The 10,304-nt window shown below is 41.0% G+C and overlaps 1 protein-coding gene across 1 annotated transcript; it reads left to right on the top strand.

Annotated features, from left to right (window-relative positions):
• The first annotated feature begins 122 nt into the window (after nucleotides 1–122).
• On the top strand, nucleotides 123–7,911 carry LOC129825705 (DNA-binding protein RFX6-like). Its single transcript, XM_055885891.1, has 19 exons — nucleotides 123–321; nucleotides 774–927; nucleotides 1,080–1,203; nucleotides 1,361–1,422; nucleotides 1,521–1,598; nucleotides 1,736–1,763; nucleotides 1,920–2,027; nucleotides 2,155–2,232; nucleotides 2,314–2,427; nucleotides 2,528–2,577; nucleotides 2,729–2,888; nucleotides 3,268–3,409; nucleotides 3,493–3,602; nucleotides 3,686–3,803; nucleotides 4,434–4,556; nucleotides 4,734–4,943; nucleotides 5,142–5,648; nucleotides 5,878–6,094; nucleotides 6,224–7,911. The coding sequence occupies exons 1-19, from the start codon at nucleotides 123–125 to the stop codon at nucleotides 6,414–6,416; spliced, it is 2,775 nt and encodes a 924-aa protein (XP_055741866.1). The 3' UTR covers nucleotides 6,417–7,911.
• The last annotated feature ends 2,393 nt before the right edge of the window (nucleotides 7,912–10,304 follow it).

Below are 10,304 nucleotides of genomic sequence, written 5' to 3'. Positions count from 1 at the left end.
ATAGGATAGTCCCCACCCCCCGAAGACAATGTGTACATTTTCTAACACATGCATTTAAATGTTTGATTTCAATTATTTTGCATTTGTTTTCTTTTACTTTCACTTTTTATTTTGCATTTAACATGCCTATGAAACGGAATACAGGAAGCCCGATCCAGGATGGACAATTTCTTCATGTTCATTCACCATCAACCAATACATTCTGCAGTGCATCCGAGGAGCTCATGCACACCACCTTATCTAACGAAAAATTACGCCGTGCTTTCCATGGACATTCAATCTCAAAGTTAGACGAGGAAGGTGATTTGGGAATTAAATCAGGTGAGGAATAAAGTCGGATTAATAGGCCTACACATAGACTGAGAGGTTCCCTCTTCCCCCAAGAGTCATACAAGAATAACATCCAAAACAAGAGCCCTAATTGTCGATGTCAACTATTACAGTTTGTGCTGCATTAAATTGTAGGATATTTTTTGTTGAAATATGCCTGCCCTAAAATATTCTTCTTTCATTGTTTTTTGGGTAGGCTAGAATAAAATGATGTATTATTTACCACATAAAAACAATCTACTCAATCTGACCCAGTTGAACAAAAATAACATTTTCTCTGCTCTGTTCATTTTGATGATTCTTGAAAATCCTGTCTAGGGAGTACTTATTTCTAATTGTATGGTTCATTTAGCCACTTACCAATCTGGAAAGGTGTCATGGCCCTTAACTACTCAAATATATATTTCACCTCATGACTGTTTTCTCCCCCACAACCCTGTCAGAAGCAGATGACAGCAATGAGACCCCATCTTCTGAGGAGGACCAGGACCTCCTGGAGTATTCTAAAGATTTGGCTTTCAACCAGATGACCCCGAGGAAAAGCATCACTCAGATCATCAAGGACAAGAAGAAACAGACTCATTTGACCCTTCAATGGTAGTATTCCAAAGTCACAACCTATGGAAATCTATAATATAGCTTGTGTTGTGATGCACTTGTATAATAACAATCCTTCTTACAAATGTTCATGTTTCTTTTCTTGTTGGTGATTGATTTCACATGGATTTCTGTGACTGCTTGTTCCCTAGGCTGGATGAAAACTACACTGTTTGTGAAGGGGTTTGTCTGCCGCGTTGCATCCTGTACGCTCACTACCTAGACTTCTGTAGGAAGGAGAAACTGGATCCAGCCTGTGCTGCTACATTTGGCAAGGTGAGATGAGTAATGTCTTGTAGTTGAGGTGGTGGGCTGAAGTCTGGATAGGTCGTAGTTTGTGGTAGATGTTATAGATACTGTAAGTACAACATAGTAATAATTGTGGTGGAAAAAAGCTATTATGTTTTTTTGTATCGTTCTCTGTGCATATTAGACAATTAGGCAGAAATTTCCACTTCTTACAACAAGAAGACTTGGGACCCGAGGTCATTCAAAGTAAGATATAGTGGAAAATATTATTTTCAAAAGATTTCTTGTTGTAGTGATCTGATCTGTCTCAATATAAAATGCTTAATTTTGTTGATACTTAACAGATATCATTATTACGGGATTGGCATCAAAGAGAGCAGTGCCTATTATAACTTGGTGTACTCAGGAAAAGGCTTGACGAGGTAAGATCATTCCCAGGTTTTGCTCTGTAGCATTGTTCTGATCAATCTGTAATGTTCTTTATATAATAAGTCAAATGTTTGTAATTGTTGTGATAGTTTGGGATTTAACATCAGTCTGATTTAGTATCTGATTGTAGATTTTCAGGGAGCAAACTCAAGAATGAGGTAAGATTGACATATATATTTATAATATATATATTTTTAAATGCATTTTGATGTGAGATATTACAGACATGAATCATGTTTTCTAATACATTCAAACTGTAGTCAAGACTACAAGGTCAAAATATTCATACAGTTTGATATTCCTCTATTTAATAGGGAGGGTTCACTCGGAAATACTCCCTCAGTTCCAAAACAGGAACTTTGCTTCCAGAATTCCCAAGTCCACAGCATCTAGTGCTTCAAAGTTCCATCCCTAAAGAGAAGGTTTGTTGTATTATTTTCATCAGTACTTCAACTTTCTTTGCCATCAAGATTTGCTGATTACATACAGTCCAGTATCCTCTGCAAAAACACCTGTAACCATTATGGATTATCTTCACATGTCCAATAGGTGGACACGCTCATCGTGATGTACAAAACACATTGTCAGTGCATCCTGGACAATGCCATCAATGTCAACTTCGAAGAGGTATTCTATACCAAAACAAGACATAAGATGTTGTAGCCACGTCTGACGAACTGTCTCCTGACTCTATTTACAATGTTTCAGATACAGAATTTCCTGATGCATTTCTGGCAAGGAATGCCCGACCACCTCTTACCCCTGCTGGAGAACACCATTATCGTGGACATCTTATGTGTGTGTGACTCTATACTATATAAGGTGGGTGTTTTTCCAGAATCATAGAGCAGCATCCTCATTAGTTGTTGAAGGACTCCTACCTCAACTGGACAGGTTGTACTATCCATTTGGTGTTTTTCAGGTTCTGACAGATGTCCTGATCCCTGCTACGATGCAGGAGATGCCTGAAAGGTAGAGTATTTTTATCTTTCATCATTCGTATTTTGCTCATCTAAACACAAGATTTGCTGTAAGGTTTATGCTGTATGAAATTAACGGTAATAAGATACTGCCGTCTCTCCAGGTGACGTATTGTTGTGTATAAAGATTATCCTGTTTGCAGTCTCCTGGCAGACATCCGTAACTTTGCCAAGCACTGGGAACACTGGATGGTGTCTTCTCTGGAAAACCTCCCAGAATGCCTCTCAGAGAAGAAGCTCCAGATCGCACGCAGATTTGTGTCCTCTCTAAAGCGTCAGACCTCCTTCTTACACCTTGCCCAGGTAAAGCACTATATTACAGCACGGGAGGAATATAAATATCATTGTGTTAACTTTACAAAGAGATTTAAAAGTGTCTAAAATATATCTATATAGCATATCTTATTATGACTCTAAGAAATGTAAATTGTATATATAAACAGAAAGTCCTAGGGCTTGATTCTGTCTGTAGCACTGAATGTCGGCGTTACAGCGTGATAGAAATTTAAAGGCAATGTTTCCGCGTTTGCGGAGACTGCAATTACGGTAAACGCTGCATATGTCGGCTCAATTTTAAATTACCTTTAAATTTAAAGGGCACTATATCGCTGAACTTCGACGAAACAGATTGAATCCAGACGCTAATTTTGGTTATTTTGGTCATTTTATTTTCTCACAACAGATTGCAAGACCAGCTCTTTTTGACCAGAATGTGGTGAACTCAATGGTGGTGGATATAGATAAAGTGGATTTGAACAGCATAGGGTCACAAGCCCTTCTCACCATCTCAAGTGGAGACCAAGACTCTGACCTCTACTCTGAATGTGAGTTTGCATTGTACATGGAAAACCCTGGCAGGTTAATTCCTGTAAACAATGTTAATTTGCTTTCTCGTCATGTTTGCTAGATGACTCAATAACAGTGTTCCAAGAGCTGAAAGACCTACTGAAGAAGAATGCCACTGTGGAATCCTTTATCGAGTGGCTGGACACTGTTGTGGAGCAGAAAGTCATAAAGGTACGTTGTCCACATTTCAAATCTAAGATTGGGGTTGTCAGATTGGATGTTGACATCCAATCTGTTTGTTCCTTTCTCTCCAGCCTGGGAAGCAGAATGGACGGTCTATAAAGAAGAGAGCTCAGGACTTCCTCCTCAAGTGGAGTTTCTTTGGAGCACGCGTTATGCACACCCTCACGTTGAACAACGCCACCAGTTTTGGTAAGAAATGACTTCGTCCCTCTAACAGTTCCCCTGGTAACCTGTATATCCATGTAACAACTACAACATGTATGAAATGCTGTAAACTTCTCTATTTGTATTTTAAATTCAGACTCTCCCATTATTACTGAGTCTAAATAATACACGGTCCGTCACTACGTCAGACGCAAACACATATGTATTTTCGGCCGGCTCTGAACAGAATGCTACAATGAGCCATAAATTATAATGGCCTGGCCCCAGGTAAAGAAAGCATTATCACTCGGTCGTGTGCACTGTGTTTTAAGACAGACCTCTCCCATGCACCTTCCTCACCCCCATTTGGCGGCTCTATCACCAAACACAAGTCAAATAGACTGGGGGAAAATCACATGACCCTACAAGTCAAACAGCATGCCTGGTGAGATGAAAGCCTAGGGGAAAGCAGATCTCTGGAGCTGGTCAGGTCAAACCCTCAGCACCTGCAAATTGGTGCACAGAATAGCCTTTGGAGCCTTTTGTAAGCACAGTTTGTAAGGTGAAGGCTGTTAGCGATTGGCTGAGTATCAAGTCATGATAGTGACATCGAAACCAGATTAGATTTCTGGTGGGGAACTAGGACAGTAAGAGATGTGTTTTTTATTATCCCAGGTTCGTTCCATCTCATCCGCATGCTGCTGGATGAGTATATCCTACTGGCTATTGAGACACAATTCAACAACAACAAAGAACAAGACCTTCAGAATCTCCTAGATAAGTACATGGGAAATGCAGGTAAGCAATTACATAACATACATAGACTATCTAATTATACGTATAACTCTGATTGTTCTTTTTCATTATTAAGTTGTTATTGCGTTTCATATTAATACTATCAGTTTTTATGGAGCAGTATGGAGAAATAATGGAGGATGTAGGATCATTGAGATGCATTGTTATGATTATTTTCAGATGCCAGCAAGGCGGCATTCACTGCCTCCCCCAGCTCCTGTTTCCTAGCCAACCGTAACAAGCCCAGTGCGGTGTCCAGTGATCTGTCTGTGAAGAACGAGTCCCTCTCAGAACACGCATACATGACCCTGTCAGCCAATCATCAGCAGGCGCTGGGAGCAGACATGGCCGTCTACCAGGGCTCTGAAACTTATGGATTCTGCCTATCAGGTGCAAATATGTTTTTAAGGGTGACATGACTCATTTTGTCACTTGTTTCTGAATTTAATTTGCCCCTTTGTATGTTAGCTTTGTTCATACTTTCATTGGTTTAACATAAAATGTAAACTTGTGTGAAAACTGCTCATTCGTAGTAAAGGTTCCTATTGTGTTGTCTAAAATCTTGGTCACTTTCCTCTGTGCCCCCAGGACAAATTTACTTTTCTCAGAACAGTGGCCCTCTGATGACCCCTCCCATCTCCCCAGCTATGGTGAACAGGGGCAGTGTCATCAACCAGGGCACCATGGCCATCAGACCCCAGAGCGCCTGCACCACCATCCAGCCCCACATCTCCTGCCAAGCCTTCCCAGACACCATGTATCAGAGCCTCCCTCCCAGCAGCCCCAGCTACTACCCCACCACCTCCAACTACCAGGCTGTGACACACGCCCAGGCCCCGGCCTACCACACCCGCTCTGACAGCAGCCACTACCCGTCATTCAGTGAACAGCACCTGGCCAAAGACTACTTCGACAGCAGCTGTGCAGTGTCCCCCTACAGCTCCAGACACACCTCCAATTACAGCACAGTCCCTGATCCTGGGATGGAGACTCAGGGGGTTCAGCTACTGGACTCTGTAGGATACAACTTTGATGGGAGTGGGTTAAACAGTAGTGGCTGTCAGGAGCCTGCCTACTCAGCAGCAGGACACAATGGTATGAATGACTACACCTAAGTCTTCTCCATTGAATTATCAGAAAATGGGCCCTGAGTTTTTCTAGACTTCGTGGCCTCACTAGTCAGTTCATCCAGGTTAGATCACATGGTCACGTCACCTGATCAGAAATAATTTAGGGCCCTAACAATAAGAATTATCATAAATAAAAAAACAAGTTGAACCATAAATGTGTATTATACTCATAGAAGAACCTCTCTGTTTTTCAGGGTACTATGGAAACAGTAGCTACCTGGATAGCCAGACGCTGGGTTCCATGATAGACCAGCATGTGTCAGTTATCAGCAGTGTGAGCAGTATCCGCTCAGTCCCAGCGTACGGTGAAGTACACGACCCCCTCAACATCCTGGATGACACGGGCAGGAAGACGGCTGGGCCTTACTACACTGAGTCTGACTCACTGGGCTCCCACACACCTGGAGGTCAGTGACAAATTATGGATTGATAGGGAACTCCAATGTTTCACTACCAATCTGTAGCAATGGCCTGGATGAAACAATGAATGCAAGACAAGAATGATTGTAGTAAAAATCTTTTGAAGATACTCTTGTTTAGTTGTTTTCTCTCTGCTGTAGCTCCTCCCCTCCCCTCCTCGGTCTCTGCACCCTGCATGTACGGAGGTCCTGCCCAGTTCCACTCCCAGGATGCACTGCTTCCTCACCGGGTACCATCTGAGGTACGGGACATGATGTCATCGCTGCCCCCCATCAACACTGTGTTCATGGGGTCTAGTGGAGGAGGAACGTGAGCTGTGACTGTCCCTCCCACCACCAACACTCCTCAAGCTCCTCCCACACCACACCACTCAGTCACTGTAAACAGTGACTCAGATCACAGACAGAAATATGCTCAGTGTATCTCTTTTGTGTAGCCTTAGCGTTGGGGAAACTACTTTGAAAATGTAGTTTACCAAGTTACCAATTACTTCATACTGGAAGAAGTTGAGCTACACTAAAGCTACCCTTAAGAAAATGTTACTTTCAAAAAGTAGTTCACTACATCCAAACTACTTTGTGATCAATAGTTATATCTAAATCTGAAATATCATAGAAATTGCTAGACAGATCACTCTGTCGTCAGATGTTAACAGAATGTTTATTTTAGCCTATTAAACACAAAAACTATGTTTCAAGTGATAATTAGGAAGGTCTGATGGCAAAAAAGAAAGGAATTTCTTGCCTACTTCACCCATACGACCTACGAAAAACACCACGATTAGAATTGAGTTCAACTACCACCAAGCTACTGCAAAATGTAGTTCAATTACTAGCTGAACTACATATAGTTCACTACTCCCCCCACACTGTGTAGCCAATATATATTTTGTAAATTGATGAAGGCCTCAGCTGTTCAATGTTCAGTGAAATATTTTATTGAACTGAATGAATTAATCATTTGCAATTCAACCATTTTAATATAATTAAATCTGTTAATCTTAATGTGGCCAGAGGAGACTTTGTAAGTTAACATGTAAATAAATATCCGTAGAATAAAGCGAGTAGTGTCAAATTTGAAATTGTTGGAGGCTTAATCAGTCAACCCTGCAAGACAGGTTTGATTGATTATGACAAGTAAAAAAAATACCATGTTATTTATTTGAGTTGCCTTTATAGCCTATTACGGTGTAATATTAATGTCGGAAATGAAAACTTGTACTTATCTGTATATGGCCGAATGAGAGGTAGGAACTTAGAAATTACTGTTGTTTTCAATTCAAATGTATTAAATTACATTAACTTATTGCTTAACTAACACATCAACATGTCGAGAGAGAGGCAGAAAGAAACACTTTGTTAGGTAGCTTTCATGTGCTCCTTCAGGCAGTTTGGCTGGTCGTCAATACATCCAACAGAACAGTCTCTCTGATCTCACAATTCAAAAGCCCCCAGTGTCAAAACTCTGAATACACAGTCCTTTAATTGGTAAACTGGACCCACACCAGGCGAGGAAAGAAAGATTACAGTCCGGAAACACAATTGTAGAAGCAGCGGATCAAAGTTGAGCTTTATCTGTGATTATGTGATTTCACCATTGTACAATGGTGGGAGATATGGTTGGATAAAGGTGTTGACCAGAAACTAGAACCAATAGACATGTATGACCCACAGCAGGATCAAGCTGTTTATACATTGTGACCCTTTAAAGAAACGGAGATTGTTTTATTCTCTTGCAGGTTGTCCAAATTCAGCTTTGTTAGTCTTTGAGCAGATGGAAGCTAATAAAACCATAATCAGTAACATTAGATTGACCAGGGCATTTGTGTGGCAAAATGATATCATTTCAAAGCGATACACTTCATTTAAATGTATGGTTTTGATACGTACACTCGCAGGCTATGGATTAATGTAGACTATTCAGCATTTGTTTCCACAACATGAATAAACAAAGCCAAAACGAATGATAACATTACCCACCTATCAGCCTTATCCTTTAGCTACTCAGGGGGAAAATCCATTTCAGCCCATGGACAGGAACAGATGGCTTGAAATGTAATGATTACAAAATTCCCAACGTTAACACAGTTTAATTACAAAGTCAACAATGCCTCCAACAGTTGCGGGGGCCTTTCATGTAAAAACAACAGAAGGTTGAACGCAAACTTTGGGACAATGTTTAACCAGAACTTTGCATTAGGCGGTGAGTCTCCATATGTAGTCCAGGTGAGCCAAAGACTGAGAGATCCAGTGATGTGTAAGGCACACCAGGCATCACTCTGTCGTACTGTTGTACGTCAGCGGGTCACGTCATCACACTCCTCTAACATGACATCATAGTGCTGCTTGCAGGCCCCATAGTCCCTCAAGTCACCTCAGATATCATTTTGTATGCAATGTGTTTTTGTGACTTTATACCTGATCCTGTCGAACCAAATTTCTATTTTGCTGACTTCATCCAGACAGTTGGTATTCTATCATGGTACAACAAAAGCAAGCTTATTTCTACAGGATATTAGTTTAAAAAGGGGTCTGACTAGGATGTATTCTACACATAATCTCCGTCCTCGTACTGTTCACCTCTATATTCTGCCTTCAATGCAGGAGAGTGATTATTATGTACTTTTATTCGCTTTTTACTCATACCTTCCCAGACACACAAGGTCAGTAAAGTGATTGTTGGAGATAAGGATATCAGTAGTAAAGGATAAACAACGGCCAGACAGGAAGCTGCCTTTTTATCACAATATCAACTGTACAGGTAGCATTAATATGTTTTAGCCACTTGAGATGTCAGTGTTGGGAAGAACAGTGAGCGGACACCTTTAGCAACATTGTAATGTAGGATGTTGGATTGGAAAGCGCTATGGGCCTCTGACTGGCATCTTGTCTTTGTGTTGTGCCTTAATGAGTGTGTCTGTAGCGAGTGCAAAGCACACAACCGCCGGCTGGAACCTCTGTTAAAACAATATTTAGAGGTGTCCTGTACGGCCAATGATTAAGCTTTTGTTGAATGGGATCATTCACAAATCTGTATTTGCAGCTAAACACAAAACATACTTTTCTGAAATTTTTACCTGCTACTCCTTTTTTGCTATTAGTAAAAACAAAATAATCTTTAATTCAACAAGATCTCTACCACTGTCTTATTCCCCTGTCTGTGAAAATGATGATGTGGTTGGTGTTTGTCTTGAATGATGAATCTCCTTGAGTAGTTATGTGTAGTTCCAGAAGTGTCCATATGATGGCAGTAAAGTGTAGAAAATACCCCTATAACATCCATTTCTGTTTTCATTGTCCCTACTTAATCTGTTATTACTAAACTCTGTGCTGTATCTGGATAAACAGAGGTTAAATAGGCATGCCAACCAACAGCTTTGTTAACATGTTACTAAATAACAGGTGGAAAAATATCTGCTGTACTTTATGGATTTCATGTAAACAGCATGAAACAGCCAGCAGCATACCACCCTGCATACCACTACTGGCTTGCTTCTGAAGCTAAGCAGGGTTGGTCCTGGTCAGGCCCTGGATGGGAGACCAGATGCTGCTGGAAGTGGTGTTGGAGGGCCAGTAGGAGGCACTCTTTCCTCTGGTCTAAAAAATATCCCAATGCCCCAGGGCAGTGATTGGGGACACTGCCCTGTGTAGGGTGCCGTCTTTCGGATGGGACGTTAAACGGGTGTCCTGACTCTCTGAGGTCATTAAAGATCCCATGGCACTTATCGTAAGAGTAGGGGTGTTAACCCCGGTGTCCTGGCTAAATTCCCAATCTGGCCCTCAAACCATCATGGTCACCTAATAATCCCCAGTTTACAATTGGCTCATTCATCCCCCTCCTCTCCCCTGTAACTATTCCCCAGGTCGTTGCTGCAAATGAGAACGTGTTCTCAGTCAACTTACCTGGTAAAATAAAAATATAAATAAATGAATAAAAACAAGTTAGCTGTTGAAAATGATCACATTTCAGATATTGATTTCCAAGTATCTTATCAATATTTTTACCATCACTATTACCAAATAAATCAAATAGATCACACTTACTATAAATCCAAAACAGCAAGGTTGTTCTATCTTGATGTGATTGTTTGATTATACACATCTGCTCTTTCCATGACAGACTGACCAGGTGAAAGCAGTGATCCCTTATTGATGTCACCTGTTAAATCCACTTCAATCAGTGTAGATAAAGAGGGGGAGAC

The sequence above is a fragment of the Salvelinus fontinalis genome, chromosome 27 (assembly GCF_029448725.1).
Source record: "Salvelinus fontinalis isolate EN_2023a chromosome 27, ASM2944872v1, whole genome shotgun sequence".
NCBI lineage: Eukaryota > Metazoa > Chordata > Actinopteri > Salmoniformes > Salmonidae > Salvelinus > Salvelinus fontinalis.
Note: the sequence above shows the minus strand (reverse complement) of the source record. Positions and strands in the feature narration are given on the sequence as shown.

What these genes read in the sequence shown, in the direction of transcription:
- LOC129825705 (XM_055885891.1), top strand. Translation starts at nt 123, where the DNA reads ATGCCTATGAAACGGAATACAGGAAGCCCGATCCAGGATGGACAATTT. An exon ending in ACTCATTTGACCCTTCAATG is followed by an intron (nt 928 to 1,079) that starts GTAGTATTCCAA and finishes CTTGTTCCCTAG; the next exon opens with GCTGGATGAAAACTACACTG. An exon ending in TGGAGCAGAAAGTCATAAAG is followed by an intron (nt 3,603 to 3,685) that starts GTACGTTGTCCA and finishes CTTTCTCTCCAG; the next exon opens with CCTGGGAAGCAGAATGGACG.